Here is a 21,893-nt window from a genome sequence, read left to right on the forward strand (position 1 = left end):
AATGAACATGTTCTCAAATTTCGTTATGGCAAACAGCTTTTCAGCTCTTCTCCCTCTTTTTGGCAAAAGAGGTTTAATGCCTTCTGACCCTTCCCATAGTTACGGTCGCAAAAGACTCAGAGTGTGGGTGAGTCAATTCTGATCACGCTGGTGAGCAAAGAGACCGTAGCCGCTGGGGCATGGGTTTCCCGTAGTCCTACCAGTTATACTTAGATTTTGTCCCCAAAATCCTAGCCCTTAGGACTTACCGTGAGAAGAGAGGAAAAACACAGAGAATGCTTGCAAGATAACACAGAGGATGTTTTTGCAAGGTAAACATGCTCATACCAGCCCCCGAGTGAGGTCTGACCCCTCGCACTTTGCAGGGGCCAGATGTCATGAAAAGATCAAGGATTTTTTATGACAAAGACTAATAAAAGAAAGTATGCATTTATTTAAGGGTAAAAACGACGTAGCTGCTCAATGTTCTAGGCGTTGGTGAAGACCTCACCGTCGATGGTTTTCAACTTGTAGGCGCCTGGTCGGAGTACTTCTGTGATGATGTATGGCCCCTCCTAGGGCGGCGAGAGCTTGTGACTGTCCTTGTTGCTCTGCACGAGGCAGAGAACCAAGTCCCTGATGTTGAAGGCTCAGTCCCGCACTCATCGGCTGTGGTACCGACGCAGCACCTGCTGGTACTTAGCTGAGCGGAGGAGGGCAACATTGCGAGCTTCGTCTAGCTGGTCCATGGCATCTTCATGGGATGCCTCGGCTCCCTGTTCATCGTATGTTCTGATCCTTGGCACCCCATAGTTGAGGTCGGTTGGGAGGACGGCCTCGAAACTATAGACCATGAAGAAAGGCATGTAGCCGGTGGCTCGGCTGGGAGTTGTCCTTAGGCTCTAGAGCACCGCAGGGAGCTCGGTGACCCAACATGCGCCAAACTTGTTCAACTAGTTGAAGATCCTAGGCTTGAGGCCCTGTAGAAGCATGCTATTTGCGTGCTTGACCTGCCCGTTCGTTTGGAGGTGCGCGACGGCGGCCCAATCGACTTGGATGTGTTGTTCATCGTAGAATCGAAGGAATTTCTTGCCGATGAACTATGTGCCATTGTCCATGATGATGGAGTTTGGTACTCCAATGGATGATGTCGAGGAAGAATAGCACAGCTTGCTCGAACTTGATCACAGAGATCGGCCAAGCTTCGATCCATTTTGTGAACTTATCTATGGTGACAAGTAAGTGGGTGTAGGCCCCGGGCGCCTTCTTGAGAGGCCCAACCAGATTGAGCCCCCAGACCATGAAGGGCCACATGATAGGAATCATCTAGAGTGCTTGGACCGGGAGGTGAGTTTGCTGAGCGTAGTACTGGCACCCTTCACAGATACGTACGATCTGCTTGGCGTTGGCTACTGCAGTGGGATAGTAGAAGCCCTATCGGAACGTGTTCCCAACCAAGGTTCTAGGCACGGCGTGGTGACTGCAGACCCCACAGTGGATATCGCTCAGCAAAAGCTTCCCCTGTTCGATGGGGATGCAGAGCTGCAGGATCCCTATGTGGCTTTATTTGTAGAGTTTGCCTTCTACAAGAACGAAGGATTTGGCACGACGTGCGAGCTATTGAGCTTCCATCTTATCTGTTGGCAGCGTGTCATGGAGGAGGTAGTTGAGGTAGATCGTTCTCCAGTCGACCAGAGGGTCGGGCTCTATCGTTGGATCCTCTTCAAGCTCTATGACCTCGGGGCCAAACTGAGCCGTCAGTTGGTTAGCTCCTGGGGCGGGATCAGACGGGCCATCGTCGGCCCATCCTGAGCCTTCGTAGCGCACCGAGGGTTTATGTTGGTCACTGGTGAAGACACCCATTGGCACCGGCTCTAGACCGGACGCTGCTTTTCCAAGCGCGTCGGCCGCCTCGTTGAGGCGCCTTGGGATGTGCTTGAGTTCGAGGTCGTCGAACTTGTCCTCTAGCCAGTGGACTTCTTGGCAGTACGGAGCCATCTTGGCGTTGTGATAGCTCGACTCCTTCATGACTTGGTTGACGACCAGCTAGGAGTCACCCCGTATGTCGAGGCATCGGATGCCCAACTCGATGGCGATGTGTAGGCCATTGATGAGTGCTTCATACTCAGCCACATTATTGGATGAGGGGAAATGGAGATGAACCATGTACCTCATGCGAACCCCGAGGGGTGATATGAAGACCAACCCCGCGCCGGCGCCCTTCTTCATCAGGGATCCGTCGAAGTACATCGTCCAGTACTCTTGATCAATGACCGCTGGTGGTGTTTGGACCTCGGTCCATTCCGCGATGAAGTCAACCAATACCTAGGACTTGATCGCCGTTCAAGAGGCATACATGATGCCTTGATCCATCAACTCGGGTGCCCACTTTGCGGTTCTTCCTGTGTTGTCCTGGCTCTAGATGACCTCGCCGAGGGGGAATGACGTCATGACCGTCACGGGGTGTGACTTGAAGTAGTGGCGTAGCTTCCTCTTGGTGATGAGGATAGCATATAGGAGCTTTAGGATTTGGGAGTAGCGGGTCTTAGAGTTGGATAGTTCCTTGTTGATGAAGTACACAGGGCATCGGACCTTGAGGGCATGCCCTTCTTCCTCCTGCTCCACTACTGGGGCGGCGCTGACCACTTGCGTGGTGGCTGCTATGTATAGCAGGAGGGATTCTCCATCGGTCAGAGGAACCGAGATTAGGGGCCTTATCAGAAGCAGTTTGATCATGTCAAGTGCCTTCTAGGCCTCGGATGTCCACTCAAAGTGGTCGGCTTTCTTCAAGAGTCGATAAAGGGGGAGACCTCGTTCACCGAGGTGCGAGATGAATCGGCTGAGGGTGGCAAGGCACCCTATGATTTGTTGAACCCCCTTTATGTTCTGAATCGGGCCCATCATTGTGATGGCTGAGATCTTATCTGGGTTGGCTTCGATGCCACGCTCAGAGATGATAAAGCTGAGCAGCAAGGCCCTTGGGACCCTAAAAACACATTTCTCAGGATTGAGTTTGATGCCATTCGCTCGGAGTTTGGCTAAGGTTTGCTCAAGATCGGCAACAAGGTGGTCAGCCCGTTTGGATTTAACCACGATATCGTCAACGTAGGCCTCAACGGTCCACCCGATGAGGTCCCCAAAGCATTTGAGCATATAACGCTGGTACGTAGCCCCAGCATTCTTCAGACCAAATGGCATCGAGACATAGCAGAACGATCCAAAGATGTCGCGAGCTAGTCAGACTCTTTCATCATGATTTGATGGTAGCCAAAGTACGCATCAAGGAAGTAGAGGGTTTCGCACCCTGAGGTAGAGAAGACTATTTGGTCTATGCGTGGCAAAGGAAATGGATCCTTTGGGCATGCTTTGTTGAGTCTTGTATAGTCCACACACATCCTCCATTTCCCGCTCTTCTTTTGTACAAGAACGTCATTAGCTAACCACTCTAGGTGGTGTACTTCCTTGATGAATCTAGCTGCCGAAAGTTTGGCTAACTCCTCACCGATGTCCCTGTGTTTCTCCTCATCAAAGTGATGCAGGCATTGCTTCACCGGCCTAGAGCCTAGGTGGATCTTCAAGGTATGCTCAGCGACCTCCCTCGGAATGCCTAGCATATCCGAGGGTTTCCACGCAAAGATGTCTTTGTTGTCATGAAGTTGACGAGCGCGCTTTCCTATTCAGAGGAAAGCGTGGTACCAATGCATACCATTTTACCCTCGGAGCTGCTAGGATCTACGAGGACTTTTTTAGAGCCCTCGGCCGACTTGAATGACTCGGTCAATTTCTTGGCGTCGAGCGCCTCTTCTGCTACCTCCTCCTTGAGGTCGGCAAGCTCCCTAGAGGCGATGATTGCTGTGGCGTGGTCGTAGCACTCGACCTCGCACTCATAGGTGCGCTGGAAGGAGGTGCCGATGGTGATGACCCCATGGGGGCCTGGCAACTTAAGCGTGAGGTATGTGTAGTTGGGGACGGCCATGAACTTTGCATAGCATGGACGTCCTAGGATGGCGTGGAAGGTTCTGGGGAACCCAACCACCTCGAAGGTGAGGGTCTCAGTCCTATAATTGAACTGATCCCCGAAGGTAACTGGTAGATCAATCTGCCCAAGTGGCATGGCCTGCTTTCCGGGCATGATGCCATGGAAAGGTGCTCAGGTTGGGCGGAGGCGCATCCAGTCGACGCCCATCTCATCGAGCGTCTTGGCTTACATGATGTTGAGGTCGCTGCCTCCGTCCATCAGTACCTTGGTGAGTCGCTTTGGGCCAATGATTAGGTCGACCACAAGCGGATATCTTCCTAGGTGCGGGATGGTATCCGGATGGTCAGTCCAATCAAAGGTTATGGCAGACTTCGACCGCCGGAGGATGGGAGGTGTGGCCGATTGGGCCGTGTAGACTTCGTGGCGTGCAATCTTCTGACAGCGTTTGGAGTCGTAGGCCACTGATCCTCTAAAGATCATAAGGTAGCCATCCGGCATTGGAAAGCCATCGTCCTTCTCCTTGGTATCGTCCATAGTGGGGGCAGGGTCCCTCCCCTGCTCCCCTTTGTTGGAGCCTTCAGACAAGAACCACCGTATGAGGCTACAGTCCTTGAGTAGGTGCTTAATAGGAAAGGCGTGGTTCGGGCATGGCCCCTTGAGTAATTTTTCGAAGTGGTTCGGAGTGCCCTCCGCAGGCTTCCGACCACCCTTGTGGTCAGCAGTGGCCACGAGTGAGTCCTCACACCATTGCTTCTTATTCTTTCTTTTGGCAGAACGATTGGAGGTGCCTTCACCGGCACCCTCGTCCAACCTTGCCTTGCCTTCGAGGCGATCGAAGATCGCTCTAACCGCCTCTTCTCCTGAGGCATGGCTAGTGGTGATGTCTAGGAGTTCCTTAGTGGTTCATGGGCCCTTGCGTCTCAGCTTATGAACCAAGGACTCACAGGCCGTCTCAGACAGGAAGGCTCCTATCACATCGACATCGGCGACGTTATGGAGCTCATTGCACTATCGGGAGAAGCACCGGATGTATCCACGGAGGGTCTCACTGGCCTTCTGATGGCAGATCTTGAGGTCCCATGGGTTCTCAGGGCACTTGTATGTGCCCTAGAAGTTTCCCACAAAGATCTCCTTCAGATCCACCCAACTCTAGATTACGTTGGACGGTAGGTGTTCCAACCACGCTCGTGTCGAATCAGCCAAGAATAGTGAAAGGTTGCGGATAATGAAGTCATCATTATCTGCACCACTGGCTTGACAGGCAAGCCAGTAGTCTTCGAGCCAAAGTTCGGGGTTTGTCTCCCTAGAGTACTTAGGGATATTGGTAGGTGGTTGGTACCTTGGTGGGAAAGCAGCGTTGAGGATGTGCTGGCCGATGGCCTAAGGGCCTAGCAAGCTGGGGCTTGGGCTCTAGTCCTCATCACTATCATAGCATCTGCAACGATGAGGATGATAGCCATGGTGGGCTCCTTCTCTCGGGTCACTGTAGGTGCGTCTGCGGGCGTCAAGGGTGCTTCGTGCGTCGTGGTTACGGCCGAGACGTTGATGTATCAGGATCACAGCATGTTGCCTACCGCCTTGTGGTGCCTGGTGGACTAATGCATCCCTGGTAGGATGTACCGAGGGCATACGCTGGCTGGGGTCGAGCTCATGTCACCAAGACAATGAGCTTTCCGCCTGCTGCGCTGCTGCACACTCGAGCAGCGTGCAAATTTCGCTGTGGGCCCAACAATCCTCGGGCATTGTGGCCTCTAGAAGGCCATGGAGCAAGGCTGTTGTGGTGGTAATGTTCTGGCTTGCCCGAGCGAAGTGAGGATGGGTTTTATTGTCGGTGATGATCCTTTAGTTTACGTCACGGGCCACGGCGCGTGCGCGCCCGCCGTCTCCACGGCGTTCGATCTCCCGATCGACCTCTGTGTATTCCCGCACAAGCTGGAGTCCAGCTTCATCGATCTCTTGCTTTCGGGCTCTCAGCTGCTCCACCCCCATGTGAGGTGGGGCCGATGTCTCCCCTTCAGTTTTGCCGCCAAGGTTGCCTGCCGGGGTAGCCTCCTCCGCGGAGATGCTTTCGACGTGTCCCTCGGGGGTACCCACCATGAAACATTCCCGAGAGGGGTGATGGCTCCCTCTGCTAGAGTTAGAGCCTGAGTCTGACCCTGACCCCTCCATGAGGAGGCCATGGAAGGATTCCATGACACTTTTGATCATCCCCATGAACTCGTTGTTCACGGGGGACGGGATCGTGCGCTACACCACAAGGTGGCTAATGATTGCCATGGTGTTGTGGAGACTGAATGGAAGCGTTGTCGAGGCGCTCTATGCAGAGTGTTCCAGAGAGAGGGTGAGGTAGCGTGGGTCCTCCCTAGATGGTTGGGGTCTAAGGGAGATGCCGGGCTGGCGCTCAAGCCTCCCATAGTTGAAGCCGATGGAGGAGAGAGATTGGATGGCGGCGTGGGCCAACGCCAACTCTCCTCCCACCATGATGATGAAGTCCAGGTCACTAAAACACACATGTACACCTGGGACCCAGCTGATTGCATGGCTAGCCATTCGAGGCCTGATTTGGAACGCGCAAAGGCCCCTACCTGGCACGCCAGCTGTCGGTGTTTCGAACAAACACCAACTAGTAAATTTATATTTGTTGCGTGTTAGTCTCGGATGGTGTACTAAAGGACATAAGGTTTATACTAGTTCGAGCAGAATGTCCCTACGTCCAGTTTCCTGCTGCTCATGTTATTAATACCGAAAAAGGTTCATAGTAGGGGGTACAAATGGTTGAGAGAGGGATAGGTCCTAAGTCTCTGATAGAAAGGTCAAAAGGATGCCAAGAGCTCAGTTGCTGATTGGTTGTGTCTTGTGTGTGGAATCGATCTATCAACTTAGTGGGGTGTCCTACCCTCCCTTTTATAGACCAAGGGGGAGCAGGGGTTATAGATGGAAGAAAGAGCAAAAAAACAAAGGTAGAGAAGGACCTTTTCCCTTGAGCCTGCCCTACTGACATGGCAGACCACGCTAGGGATAGCATGTTTCACTGATCCTGATAGGGCTAGGCTTTGGCTTTGTTTCAGCAAGTGGTCATGTCCCATCCTCCCCCAGTGGATGGTGTGGTGTGTTAGGGTGTCGAGCCATGACTCTGTGAGGAGTAGATAGGGAAGTGACTATACGCCTGTTACTATTGATGATGTGAGTTCCCTCTTGGATTGTAGTGGTTGTCGTATGCTCATGTTAGGATCCGTGCCCTAGGGCTTATGGCGGCGCCCAGAACACTGTAAGACCAAAGTCGGTGCCTACAACACTGTTCGAGCTCTGCCATGCCTGGAAGGGCTTAATGTGCTCATCCCATCGTATCCTGACAGTACTTTTCTGTAGGCGTGCAGGGTATGGTCCTCGGTACTATGGTTGACTTGAATGTCCTGTCTTACCTCATGCTCGTCATCATGAAGGAGCAGGGCACAGTCGTTGGGCGAAGCGAAGCTAGCCCTCAGACATCAGGCGAGGCAGAGCCAGCCCTTAGTCATCGAGCAAGGCAGAGCCATCCCTCAGTCATCGGGCAAGGTGGAGCCAGCCCTTAGCCCTCGAGCGAGGAAGAGCCAGCCCTCAGACGTCGAGCGAGGCAGAGCCAGCCCTTAGTCGTCGGGCGAGGCGGAGTCTAGCCCTCGGGGGTCGGGCGAGGTGGAACCAATCTTCCATCATTCGGGCAAGAAGTGTAGTAGTGTTCTTGTCTGACTAAAAGCGTTAACGTTCGATGGTTATTAGCTCCACCTCATTGGGTACCCTGGTATTAGGTCCTCGACACTTCTACACCGACGCCTCTCCCGTCTCTTCCACATTGCTTCACCCTACCTCATCCATGCCGCTCAGATGACTCCTCCGCTTCTTCCACACTAGCATTGTGCGGCCTACACCTCCTCCCCACATCGATGCCGCCATAGCTCCCGTGCTAGCTCTCTCTTCATCGGTCAACAACTCTACATTCAGTTCGACTTTTGCAACACTCAGATGAAACAAATGTAGCATACATCTAAAACATATGAAACATAAAATTGCAAAATAGCCGTTGCAACATATGCGATATCCAAGTAAAACACTTGCAACATGCGTCTCAAACATATGAAACATTTTGAACAAACCCGTGCAACGTATGTGTATAACCATTACAACATGTGCAACTTCTGAAATTAACAGTGCAACATCCATATGAAACATCTTAAACATCTAAAACACTTCAGACATGCATTTGTAACATAGGGGAGGCTGGAGCCAGTCGATTCCAGGTGTCGGGGCGGGAGCTGGTGGCAAACGGTGGCACGCAAGCGACACTAGCACTAGCACCAGCGGCGGCGCCAGAGCACCACCGTCATCAGCACCACTAGCACCGGCCTTAGATCAGTGTAACACCCTTGGTGTTACACCCTAAATCATTTACTAAGACACGTTATGAGCATCATATTTATGTGGTAGTGCATGTGATGGAGTGCATAGATGAAGCATTGCAATTAAAACGATTAATAAAAGTGTTAAACAAAAAGTTACTCCATAACTCATACAGTTAACAAGTAGGGTTGTAAATCAATTTTTATTGAACAAAAACACTATAGAACACACATGTGACACTTAAATAAAGTTTGAAATATGAACTTTATAGATGACAGTGAAATACTTGCTGTTGAAAAATGATATTACTAACTAATATTCCTACTAGCCTAGAAATTGTAAATTGAAATCAAGTTCAGCTAAAAAACTTAGAAAAATTTCCAAGTTTGTCAATAGCTAGACATTGCTATGTTTAGCAAATTATTTTGAGAGATTGGGTTAAGGGGTGGTGTAGTGTTATAGCTCAATTTGATAGTCTCATATACCATCTTGAGTGTAGCTAAGACCGTTTAGGTTTTGTAGCAGTGGTTTAGTCATGGTGGGAGCTTTAACCGTGCACAGCACGGCCTCGGCCAGTTTCCCCGAGTAGGCGCGGTCATCACGCCTCAGGGCACGACGTCGTCGCTGAAAGTGCATCTAACCCTTTAGTGGGTTTTGGATGATTGAACGACAATGTGATTAAAGGTCTAACCCATTTGCTAAGTGTGGACATGTAATAGATTATCTCATAGGTACTTAATGAAAGCCAAAATGATGTGTTGTTGTATAAATAATCTAGTTCAAACACAAGACAACAATGCAAATGGAATTCATGCATAGGCTTCTTTATTGTGGGATTTCTATGTACTATATGAAAGCAAGCTCGTAAGAATTAATTAATAAGACATGAGGGATTGCATATGGAATGGCTTCATATTTGATGCTTGATAAATTGAAATAAAAAAGATAACAATACAAATGAATAGATGATTCAACACAAGATGTGATTTGATGGCTTGAGATGGTGAAGATAGCAAGGAAAGGCTTCGAGGTACTAAGCAAGGGTGAAGGACAAGCGATGGCTTGGCGGCCGAAGAACCTAGCTAGGGTGAAGGAGGAAGTACTTGCATTTAGTTGAGGTACTAATCAAGCTATGATGGTCATGTTAATGTGGAGGATCAAATCACTATTAGAGTGTTTGATGAAAGTGACTTAAAACATTTGGAATTATTCATATTTGATGAATGAAATCAAGTCACGTGCTCAAGATGGCTATGCTCAAGTGTAAAGATCAATATCAATATTTTGGCAACCTTACTTGATGAAGATTCAAAGAGATGGCATCAATTTGAAAGAGATCAACTTAAGCGGTATAAATTCATTTTTTATTTAATCTTGAGTTTAATAGGTATGTCGTACTATTAAGAAGGATGCATCATGTTGACAGATAATTATTCATAAGTGCTCATGCCAACCCATGTGAGTTTTGAGTGTTTGAGAGACAAAAGAGCTAACCTATTTTTTGCTGGTCTGGCAATACCAAACGTGTCCGGTATTGATACCGGACGTGTCTGGTATTTGCCCAGCAATGGAAAAGTTGTTCTCGGGTTGGTTCATCAGGAGTTCCGACGTGAATCAGGAGTTCCGACGATCGGGAGTTCCGATGGTCGAGAGTTCCGGCAATGGTCGGGAGTTTTGATGTCTCACGCTTAACTGACTTGGAGAGTTTACTATCCTGGTCATACCAGACGTGTCCGGTATGGACGGCCAGAGACCAACGGCTAGTTTTCAAATGCATTGAAGACGAAAGTTCTGACGTGAGTCAGGAGTTCTGATGGTCAGGAGTTCCGGCATGCGTCGGGAGTTCTAACACCTCACATACTTTAACTCAGTTACCATAGTTTTCAAATATGCTGAGGGTTGGGAGTTCCGACATGAGTCGAGAGTTTTGGCAGTCGGGAGTTCCGACACCTCACAACGTTACTGTAACTCAGTTACCGTTGGCGTAGTGTAAGTCATATCGGACGTGTTCAGTATGCTATAGCAATGGCTAGTTTTTCCAAGGGGGCTATAAATACCCCCAAGCCTCCACCTTTGGAGGCTGCTGATTCCGCTGATCCTCTAGCACGTTTTTGAGCTTTGCCAACTCTTCCAAACCCTCTCTTAGTGAGTGTGTGATCCAAATCACAAAATCCATTTGTGGGTTAAGAGAGAATTTGAAAAAGAGAGAAAGCAACCACTTGAGCACTTGTGCATATTGTCTATTTCATGATTTGCACTTGTTACTCTTGGACTCTTCAGTCCTAAACGGCTAGGCGTCGATGGAGAGCACCCGAGAGATTGTGGTGTGCCTCGGAAAATTTGTAACGGTCGATTTCACCGCCTCGGAATCAACTAGTGGAAGGAGGAAAATGAGTTGGAAAAGACTCCAGCTACAGTGACCTTCGTGGTACCCTCTAGGGATGACCTTCGCTAGGTCACCCATAGCCCCCTCAATGGAGAGTAGGACTCAAACGAGTCCGAACTTTGGTAAAACAAATATTGTGTCTCAATTTGCATTTCATTTAATATTTTGTTGCTCTAGCTCTTGTGAAGGTTATCTGTAAATCTTGTCATCTCTAGTAGGTACCTGCAATTTGGTTTGAAGTTAGAAATCAAAAGGAGCAAGTTTAGGGCTATTCCACTGCAACCATGTATACCGAACACGCCCGGTATAGCTATTGGACACGTCCAGTATTGATCACTGTGCCAGGCTGTTCTGTAGAACACGTGTACACCAGACATGTTCGGTATACCTACTGGACATGTCCGGTATTAGAGCTCAGTGCTAAAATTATTTGATCCATGCACTAATCGTTGTGTTGCAGGATTGTGGCTCCTAGATTTATTTAGTATCTTTTACATACTCTGTGGCTAACTTGTGAGGAGTGGTATTACTCTTATTTGGAGTTTTTATTTTGGAAACTCCCTTTACTAATCGTTTCCGCATTTAAAGGTGTTAATTTTTAGAAACGCCTATTCATCCCCCCTCTAGGTGGCATCCTAGGTCCTTTTAATTGGTATTAGAGCAAGGTTCTCACCTAAAACTTCACCGCTATGAGGAAAGGATGTCAACGCCTATCGAGTTGGTGCCAGTGCTTGTCCAAAATGATGGTTCAAACTTTCTACCTTGGTCAATTCATGTACTCAATGCTTTTAGGGATATTAGTCCTCTTGTTGAGCATATCGTGGATGCAAGCATACCTCTTCCTATAGTTGATTGGAGCAACTACAAAAATTTATCAAAAGAGGAAGAGATATGCGTGCAACTCAATGCTCAAGCTATTAATGTCATGTTGAATACATTGAGTGTAGAGGTTCAAGATAAGGCAATCTTGAATTGACAACTGCCTCCAGAGAGTGCTCATCTCATTTGGACTAGACTTTTTGATTTATATAGAAAATCCAAATGTGATGATGCACTTGAGATCGAGTCAATGGAAAGTATGTCCATTGTGTCTTCATACAGCGAAGAAGCCTCACAAGACCTCAAGAGCGCTGAGCCGGAGCAAGAAGTGCAAGCAGCGCATGATATGTTGTCTGCCTGCACATACTAGACGTGTTCGGTATGGCCGTGGCAGCAGGACAGCAGGCAGTCTGTGATGACGAGGCTCAAGCCCAGTGGCGACCAAGTGATGAGTCAACCTTAGTATCTCATGATACTCATCACTTGTGTCTCATGGCCAAGAAAAGCAAGAAGATGAGTAACAAGAAAGATCAAGAAAAGGAGAAAGCACAAGTAGATAATCAAGATGAGAGTGATGTTGAAGTTGAAGACAACTATAACCTTGATCATCTCAACCACAAAGACAAGTTCATCATCATGAAGATAGTTGAAAAGAATGATGAGCTTGAAGAAGAGATTGAGAAGCAAGAGCAATCACTTCAAAAGCAAGAATTGTTTCTCATCTCCAAGATGAAAGAACTAAAGGCTCTAAGTGAAAGGTATGAAAAATTATCAATTGAGCATGCTTTAGTTACTAACTCCTCTTCTAGTGTTTCACAACTAGAAAAGGAAAACTTTGAGCTCAAGGCAAGGCTAGATGGACTATCAAGCAAGTATAATGTGCTGCAAGCAAACTATATTCATCTAAAGTGCTCTCATGAGGAAGTAGTAGAATCAAGCATCATGCTTGAGGTAGCTCATGAGGTTGTGATCACATCGGTCAAATTTTCTCAACCTCTCACACATTCACTCACTAGTACACCATCTCAATTAAATATTTTTTGTACTAATGAGTGTGCTCCTCAAGCAAGCCAATCTTTGATTGAGCTAAATCTCATAGAAAACATAGAGCTCAAAGAAGAGGTGGGAAGATTAAAGAAAGATGTGATTCGGTTGAAGGGTAAGGAGAAAGCACAACCTTCTCAAGATAACTGTGATAGCATGGTGAAGAAGCTTGAGAAGGGTTCAAACCTTGCTTCCTCCAAAGCCCAACAAAAGAATCACATCTCAAGCAAGGTCAACACAACCAAGAGCAAGAAACATGGAAAAAGGTTATGCTATGGTTGTGGATTATATGGACATGAGTGGGTTATGTGTCCACACAAGAGTTGGGCCGACAAGTGTGAAGCGGGCGAACAAAAGGCCTCAAATAAGTTGGCTAACCAAAAGAAAAGTCATGGACAAAGCGCTTGTCACATGAGCAAGAAATTGAGGCATCCTACCAAGAAATATCCAATGTACAAAGAGACAAGAAAGGAAGCCCAAGTTGCAACAAGAAGATGCTATGGATGCAATGAGATGGGACACAAGGTTGATAGATGTCCATACAAGCAAAGCAAGCATAGAGCAAACAAAGGTCGTATATGCTATGTTTGTAGAAGAAATGGGCATTTAAGCTATAAATGCCCAAATGGTAACACTCCTAAGCCGAACATATTTGTTTATAATGATATGCTTAGGAAGACCACAAATGTAGTTAGCACTAGCAAAGTGATGTGCTCATCACAAACTAGTGCTAAAGCCATTTGGGTGCCTAAGCACTTGTTGACTAACCCAAAAGGACCCAATAAGAGTTGGGTACCAAAGTGTGCTTAGGTTAATAATGTAGGTACTTGATGATGAGATGAAGGCTTCGGGGTGGTTGAGCAAGCAAATTGATAATATTCACTCAATCTATCCACCAATTCTTATCATAATCTCTTATATGGTTGACTCAAAGATAATTTAATGAATATATCATCTATTTCATCCTCACCATTGGTAACAAGTACCTAAACCTTATAGGATAGCCACTTTGTTCGTTTTGTGTTCAATAGTTCACAAATAGGCATATTTGTGATATATTAAAAGTGGCTAATTAGATTCAATTGAAAAGTATTTTATTTTGTCATATGATGCTTTTAATGGCTCTCTAGTAGAGCAATTTATTTGTTGAGATGTAGGGCATAAAATAAGTATTATAGCTAAAACAAAGAATCACAAGCAGTGGGTTATTTGTTTCTGTCCTGCACCTATTGGACGTGTCCGGTATTACTATCGGACATGTCCGGTATGGCTAGGGACAGAAAGAAAGTGTTTCTGTTCTGCGTATTCCGGACGTGTCCGGTATACCTACCGGACGTGTCCGGTATTGCAGGAACTAGAAGACTAATTGGATTACAACTGAGTCTTTGATCTATATATTTTCATATATCCTTAATTTACTCAGAAGCTTGTAATTTACCCAATCTTAATGGGTTGTAAGCATCTCTTGAACTCAAATTTAAATATGGCAAATTATTTGGTTGTGGTTCAAAATAGAAAATTGACTCCCAAATTCTTAATAGAATAAAGTGCTAGTTGAAAGTCATTCAAATTACTTAAAGCACTTTATTTAGGGAGAGCTCAGTTTCTATTTTGCACCTTGTGGACTAACAAATTTATCTAGCATTCTTTGTAGTCCTTTGGATGAAAATTTGATTTCGTATCTAGCATGATTATTTGGCAATTAAGGTCAACATAAAGATTATCATGCTATGTATCTTCTTAGTGGTATTCTTGTGGGCTCAAGGCAAAGGTATGTATTTACATACATGCATTGTAAGTTCATCTAAGGCCCTTTATATGTTAGAATGTGCATTTGTGTGACATAGGAGAGATGTTTTTCAAAACCCATAACTAGCATGTGTAGGTAGTGTGAATTTGAAAAAGTATTTGAATCTTGGTCTTTGTGACCTAGCTTTGTCATGTGATAATTATAGCTCTCCTTGATTGTTTGATTGGCTAATTATACATGACATGGCTTTCTTAAGTCCACACTCTACTATGTATCACTATATCTCTCTCAAGTAAGTAAAATCATGTTTATGCCATATATTTGGAAAAGAGAAAATCAATTAATGGCATTGGATAAGAATATTGATGATTTTCAGCTTGGATCAAGATTGTATACCTTTTTGACTGAGTAATGATAGAGAAGGGGATTGGAATCAAGAGAATGAATTTTTGGAACAAAAATAGCCAGCCCACAAATACCGGGCGTGTCCGGTATGCGCAGGGCAATAAAAGGCCCGTACCCCTTTGGCCCTGGTCCTCTATCTCTCTTTTCTCTCCTCTAAGCCGATGCCGCCACCGCTGTTCCACCGAGTTGGTGATCGAGTGATTCCACCGAGAAAAAGAAGAGAGGGAGATTAGATCGGAGGAGATTTGCATCAAGATCGAAGGCTCTAGGACTTGGATTTCCAATCGTATCTTCATCACTCTCTCAAGGTACCCTAATTCCAGACCTCATCCGATCTAAGCGGTTAGGGCATGATTTTGAAATCCCTTTGGTAGAGAAGCTATATTACCTATCTAGAAGCAATGCCCAGAGTTTGGATTGGATTGGTTGAAGATTGAGTGAAGGACCCCGATTAGGGTTGCTGTTCGCTCATACCGTGCAACAACAGAGTAGGTTTTGCTCCCTTGTTTCAATCTTCTCAGTGGTTGATTCTTAGAACTAAGTTTAATTGTCTATTATGTTTTGTGAACCTTGTGACCTAGTTTGGTTGAGGTGATTGCAAAGCATAGGATAATTATTCTTATTTCTATATTTCAACTAAAATAAGCTATCGCTTGGGCATGTATCTAAAATTCCTTGCAAATCTTTGGATATAGGACAACAGCCATGAGTGGAAGACAGGAGCCTAGGTCCAAGCATAGGCATGATCCAGCACTAGAGAAATATAAGAAGACAAGGCAGGACATATGTAACACCCCGGTGTTATGCCAGCATTTAGGCACCGCAGATCATGCATATTATGCATCATCAAGCATCCTAATCATACATACCTAATCATGTAAATAATAATTGAAACCCTGCTTCGAAACATACGAAACATGCTTGTGAAACGTAAATGTTGCATACACTTGTTAGGGTTGTTTTTGCCCTAATCATGCTTGCTAGGTTAGTAGAACTTGTTTGGTTATGATTGTAAATCATCTAGAATTATTTAGCGCAATTTTTGGAGCAAAGTTTGTATTGCAATTATTGCCAAATTCTGCTTTAAAAATAATTCTCCAAAATTAGGGTTTTGAGTTAAAATTGACTTTAATTTTATAATTCAAAATCTAGATAGAATTGGACTTTGGTCATAAAAGAAAAGATGTAGAGGATTAAATTCTAAGCAACTTTCATTTTTGGTACATTTTCAAAAGATGTCATTTTCTTGCTCAAAATGATATTTGAAAGCTAGTATTTGAAAATTTCTTGAAAATATAATTTGAAAAAGACTTTTCTCCTTTCATGGGCCGCCGCCTCATTTCTCGGCCCACGGTCGAAGCCGGCCCAGCGAACCCCCACGCCCGCGCTAGCCCACCTCGCCTCGGCCCAGCCTAGCCCCGCGCGCGTCTGGCCTGCCCAGCGCTGCGCCGCGCCCGTTCCCACTCGCCGTTCCGACCGCGGCAGAACACGCCCGCCGCGTGGCGGCCATGCGCCGGCGACGCCCACCGCGCGTCGCAGCCGGCCTGACTCCGCTCCATGCACGCGCCTTCTTCTGCCGACCACGCTGCGCTCCTCTCCACTCACTCCCGCCTGCTCTCCCGCTCTCTCGTGCTTGCCCCTTCTCTCGCCGCGGTAGAGCACAGCGCCGCTGAGCAGAGCACCCCCTCCACCGCCGCCTCGCGCGAGCTCCACCGCACCTCCACCGCCTACTTCTAGTCCACAGCTCCGCCTCGTCAAGCTCCATCTTTTGCGCCTATGTTCGGCTATAGTCGTCGAGGTGAGAGGCGGTTGTGGTCGGTTTTTTGTCTCCGCACCGCCGTGGCCGAGCTCGCCGGAGCTCGTGCCCGTGCGGACAGTCGGCTCTACCTTCCTATCTCCCTCCTTCCATGCGCACCGTGCCCGCCTTGCCCTTGCGCATCTTGTGCACGCCCCCATGCCTTGCGGTGGCCGGGAGGTGCCCGCATGCGAGCATGCCGCGCCGCCGTGTCGCCCGGTGCGCCGGCGGGGCGTGTCCCCTTTGCTTCGGCCGAGCTGGGCCAAGTGGCCATGGGCCAAAGCCCCTGCCAGGCCGCCGCACTCCCCTTCGCTCGGTTTGAGCAGGCCGAGTGTGGCCGTGGGCCAGCTGGTTCCCACAGGCCGGCCCAATAGCAATAGGAGGTTTTCGTTTTTAGTTTTCTTTATTATTTGAAAAGAGAAATAATTTGGAAAATGTTTGGATACTCAAATTTGCTCCAAATCTGTTGAAATAAATTTTGCTAGGTTCCTTATCACCAGATCTACTTGGGAAAATTATTGCATGTCATTTTTGAGATACTTTTCTGTAGAACTTTATTTAATCATGGATATTGCCGATAACTTGAAAATGTGTAGAAAAACCTATAAGCTTCAGAAAAATATGATTTCCAAGTTTGTTAATCTTCTTATGTAATGTACTTCCTAGGAAAAATATGTGTCATGCATGTGCTGTAGAAAAATTTTGAGGTGTAGTTCAAGTACCTTTAATAGCTGATTTTTTTGTTATTTTTGCTAGAGAGCAAAATTTGTATAAAACATGCATGTGATAATTTTTGTGCAGTGATTAATTACTGTGTAGAACATAGGAAAAATACTAACTCTGTTGTTTGACACTTTTCACAGTACAAAGTATTTTCATGTTCATAATCATGCCATAGCTTGTTATTTTTGTGTAGGCTAATCCACTCATTCAAATACCATGAAAATCTGATGTTAGACTACTTAGGGTAGTACTGTGCTGTGGTAATTTTCTAAGATTTTTCTAAGCAATAAAAATAGATGTTACTATTCAAACCTATTATTAATTAGGGTTTAATCAAGTGTTGCTTTATGTGTGATTAAGGAATTAGTAAAGCTTTGGTGTATCTTTGAAGCATTTAATAAGATGTGTTGACTTAGCATATTAGTAGTAGAAGAGAATGCAGTAGATGACATGTGCTTGTAGTATATGTTCTTGGATGATGTTAACTACCTTGCATTCAAGCATATCTATTGTATTCATCTCATCCGATGCACCGATTGCATAAGCACTTATGCATATTGCATCATACAGGATCGCAAACCGAGAACCCAGTCATCATACCCGAGGAGCCCGAGGAGCAGCTCGAAGTGCAGCTGCAGGAAGTGCCCGAAGCCGACGAGGAGGACGTTGAGGAACTTCCGGAGTGCCCCGATCACCGCCCGAGCTCCTTCAAGAGAGGCAAGCCCCGGAGCATTTTCTCCTAGTTTGCAATTAAATGCTTTACTTTAATTGATGCATTACGTTCAGGAGTTGTTTGCAACCGTTGCTGCATTATACCTTGTCTACCTTTGTTATACTATATCCTTGTTACCCTGGTATCCGCAGTCGAGTCAATGCTTAGCTGGCTTAGACCGGTAGAAGTCGGGTGATTTCCTGTCACCTGCGAGCTATAGGTGGTTACCTGGATCTGCTTGGATGACTATGAAGTCATGGTATAGCTAAGTGTTAAATGAAGTTGAGACCGGACGGAGACTTACAGAGTTTTGGACTATAGTGCTTTCCGTCTATGTCGATTAAGGACCGACCGTTGTTGGGCCTCGAGTCATGTTGAACGCATGCCTTACATTTAGCTGGCCGGATAAAGTACCTTCCGACCGCGAAGCTGGGAGATTATTCGGGCCGAGTAGATTGCCCGCAGCGCACTGTGCTGGAGCAGGTGTGGTAGGACACGGGGGTGAGATGATAAGACCAAAGTGCAGTCGGTCGGCCCCCGGGTACATGTGGTTCCTGGCAAACTCGAGATTCCTAGATAGTTGACTCGGTGATCAATATCTCACTTTAGCGGGTGAGTGAGATTTGTGTAAGGAATAAATCACCAGCTGGTTAGGAATCGATTCGAATCGCCATCGCTCCTGGATAGTGAGCACTTGACTTGAGTTACTTCATCATAGTAATGTTAATGGAACACTTGGACAGCTATAATGCATATGACAATATGGAAGTGGTTAATGATCATTGGTTATCATTATTGGCTTAATCACATGTTTGCTCTAGTATAGGTGCAAATCTAGTCGACAGGTTATAATTAATTAACTTGGCAATAATGTCTTTAGAAAGGTTTTTGAAATGCTAAAAATGCTCTCTTTGTAAATGAGTCAGCTACCCTACTATAAAGCCCTTCATAATCCTTGGTGTCACTTATTTTCGGTTATGTCGGGTAAGTCTAGCTGAGTACCTTCTCGTAAACAGGGTTTTATTCCCACTTGTTGCAGATGGGCAGATGTATTACGGCTACTGTATCAACTGCCTTTATCCTGTGATGGGTGATGCTTAGGACCATGGGCATGGTCATTCCTTACGTCTCGTCTGATGCTTTTGTTGGAGATGATCATTAGCTGGCACTGTATTTGAACTCCGTGTGAGTGTGTGTGGTTTGAACAAATGGCTTCTGCTACTTTTATTTGAACTCGTTTTGTAATAACTATGTTTAAACTCTGATGTATCTGAGATGCAAACTTTTTATGTAATATGTGATGGTGACCGCTAAACTTATTACGATCTTGGCTGGAATGGAAGTTGGTTTGAAATCCTTCGTGATTTCACGGACTACCGGGTTATACGGGCTTAAGTTTGCTAAACCGTCTGCTCTGGTGGATGATTTTCTTACTTAATTTCATATAATTAGTCGGTTCTGTTACAACATACATCCCAGATACAGTCAGTAGGAGCAGGGCATCAGCAAGGGACTCTCTAGAGCTACTAGGGGTGCTCCATAGTACAGAGAGGGAGACAATAGTTCTTCCTCTAACATAGATACAGAGGAGTATAGAGTGGAGCCCAGTACTAGAAAGAGAAAGAGCACTGGCAGAGGTTTAGATGGTGGTAGCTCAGATGATGAGCAAGAGATTGAGGAAGAGCAGGTGTACCTCTAGTTCAGCACCAGCCAGGTCAGGGTATACACTATGGCTTACTTGAGACACATCCACCTAGTGTACCCTCTTATGTTTTTAGAGTTGACTATCAAGGGAAAGGCATGACCAGAAGAGCCAGAGATGAGGGGAGAATTGATCCAATGGGCTTGCCTAGGATTCAATTTGATCATCGATTTCAGACAGCCTTTCATATGGACTTCTACACCAGTGTGATCCTCACTAGGAACCCAGTGATTGCCATGTCTCAGTGGATTGACTGGCAGTACATCAGAGATTTACAGAAGTCCTCCATTGATCATGCTATTGCTATTTGTGAGCATACAAGGGTATATGAGATCATGGAGTTCCAGCATGACTAGAACACAGATGTGATTGCTTAATTCTATGTCACTCTGTATGTTGAGGAGGATGAGAGGCATATGCACTGGATGCTTGAGGGCCAGTGGTACAGTGTTGATTATGATGCTTTCGTAGCTCTACTTGGCTTCTCAGATGATGATCTTCAGAGATACAGGATCCACACAGAGTAGGTGTTGCCTCTAGAGTAGGTCGCTTACATGTATCCACTAGGAGGTGAGAGAGGAGCAATGGAGAAGGTTCTAGGTCTTCACCCTACCTATAGATACCTGGGTAGGATGTTCAGGAAGACCATTGACTACAACGGTGGAGACAAGGGCAACATTGTAGATTACTCCAGGAACTTGCTCCACAGGATGGCTCTAGGTGCAAGTCCCTTCAGTGTCTTTGACTTCATTTGGTGCAAGATCAGGAGTGTCGGAGAGAGGCCTCTCAAGGGCTGTGGTTTTGCTCCCTACATTATGCACATGACTGAGCAGGTCACATGTCATACCTTTGAGTATGACAAGGTACATAAGGCCCTGAAGATTGTTGTAGACTTGCCTAAGATTGGGGTACCTCTAGCAGGACCAGGAGGAGCAGGAGCAGCACCAGAGGCAAATGCACCTACAAGTGGTGTAGCAGCAGCAGGAGCTTCCCCTCTACCACATGCTCCTTCATGTTCTTCTTCACGTCGCCACAGTCCTCCTTCTCCTATTCGTAAGATGTTTAGTGCTATATTTGGGATGTGCAGAGACATCCAGACCTATCAGCAGAAGGAGAGGGAGGCTAGGAGGAAAGACACTTAGAATCTGAAGCAGATTGCTGCTAGACTTGAGCTTGATCCTCCTAGGTCTCCACTATCAGATGAGGTAGCCAGTGAGCCTGAGACTGAGGAGCAGTAGTTGGCCAGGTATGACCTAGAGTATGCTGAGTTTCTCCAGCGACAGCAGCAGCAGCAGGCACCAGAGCACCCTAACACTTTACCTCTATAGGCTCGTGTGCCTACTCACTCTCAGGCACGTCCTAGTGCTACAGACGAGTATGCTTCAGACTGGTGGAGTGACCTCATAGGTGGTTTCGGCTACTACGGGTCTGGTGGCTATGACCCATCTAGTGCGGGTGGTTCTCGTCCAGTCAATGCTCCACGCTCAGATGATGAAGATGTTGGTGGAGATGAAGATGGTGATGAGTGATCGCAACTTTTAGAGATAGCTTATAGTCCTTTTGTCCTTAGTATGTCATTGTTGGACCTTTGTTGTGATAGATGACAAAGGGGGATAGTGACTGATCAAAGCTTCAAAATATTTGTTTGTTTTTACTTATCTTTGTACCTAGAGATGTGTACTACAGCTATAGTAGGTTTTGAGCTTCATTGATGTATCTTAAGTATCTTGAGTTTGAGATAGATTATATCATGTGAGAGATGAGATTTTTTTCTTATGTTTTATCTATGTATCTCTTGAGACATGATCTTTATTTATATATTAGTGGCTTGTGAACTTGAGAAAATGTGTAATGAGTGCTATGTGTGACATACATGTGTTGTATTTATTTTCATAAGGACTATGTATGCTAGAATGAAAATATTTGATGTGATGCCTTTATATTTATTTTTGTGTGATATATCTTGTCATATGCATCATGTTTTTTCTTTGTCACACACACATGCACCCTATAGATGCAATGATTTAGGGGTAGTCTCCTATTTATTTTAGCATGTGCAATTGATATTTGAGGTCATTTTGTGAATTCTAATCATAAGCACATATTAAGAGGGAGTCTCTCATAAATCATTGAACCCAAAAGCTTAAATGTTTATATTCATTTGTATGCTTTAATCAAGTTGTCATCAATCACCAAAAAGGGGGAGATTGAAAGTGTATCTAGCC

At 46.0% G+C, this 21,893-nt stretch overlaps 1 protein-coding gene across 1 annotated transcript; it reads right to left on the bottom strand.

Moving 5' to 3' along the window:
* Window positions 1-1,596: 1,596 nt before the first annotated feature.
* LOC136500167 (uncharacterized) lies at window positions 1,597-1,977 on the bottom strand. Its single transcript, XM_066495551.1, has one exon. It carries the CDS (start codon window positions 1,975-1,977, stop codon window positions 1,597-1,599), a length of 381 nt encoding a protein of 126 aa, XP_066351648.1.
* Window positions 1,978-21,893: the final 19,916 nt, after the last annotated feature.

The sequence above is a fragment of the Miscanthus floridulus genome, chromosome 13 (assembly GCF_019320115.1).
Source record: "Miscanthus floridulus cultivar M001 chromosome 13, ASM1932011v1, whole genome shotgun sequence".
In the NCBI taxonomy this organism is placed as follows: domain Eukaryota; kingdom Viridiplantae; phylum Streptophyta; class Magnoliopsida; order Poales; family Poaceae; genus Miscanthus; species Miscanthus floridulus.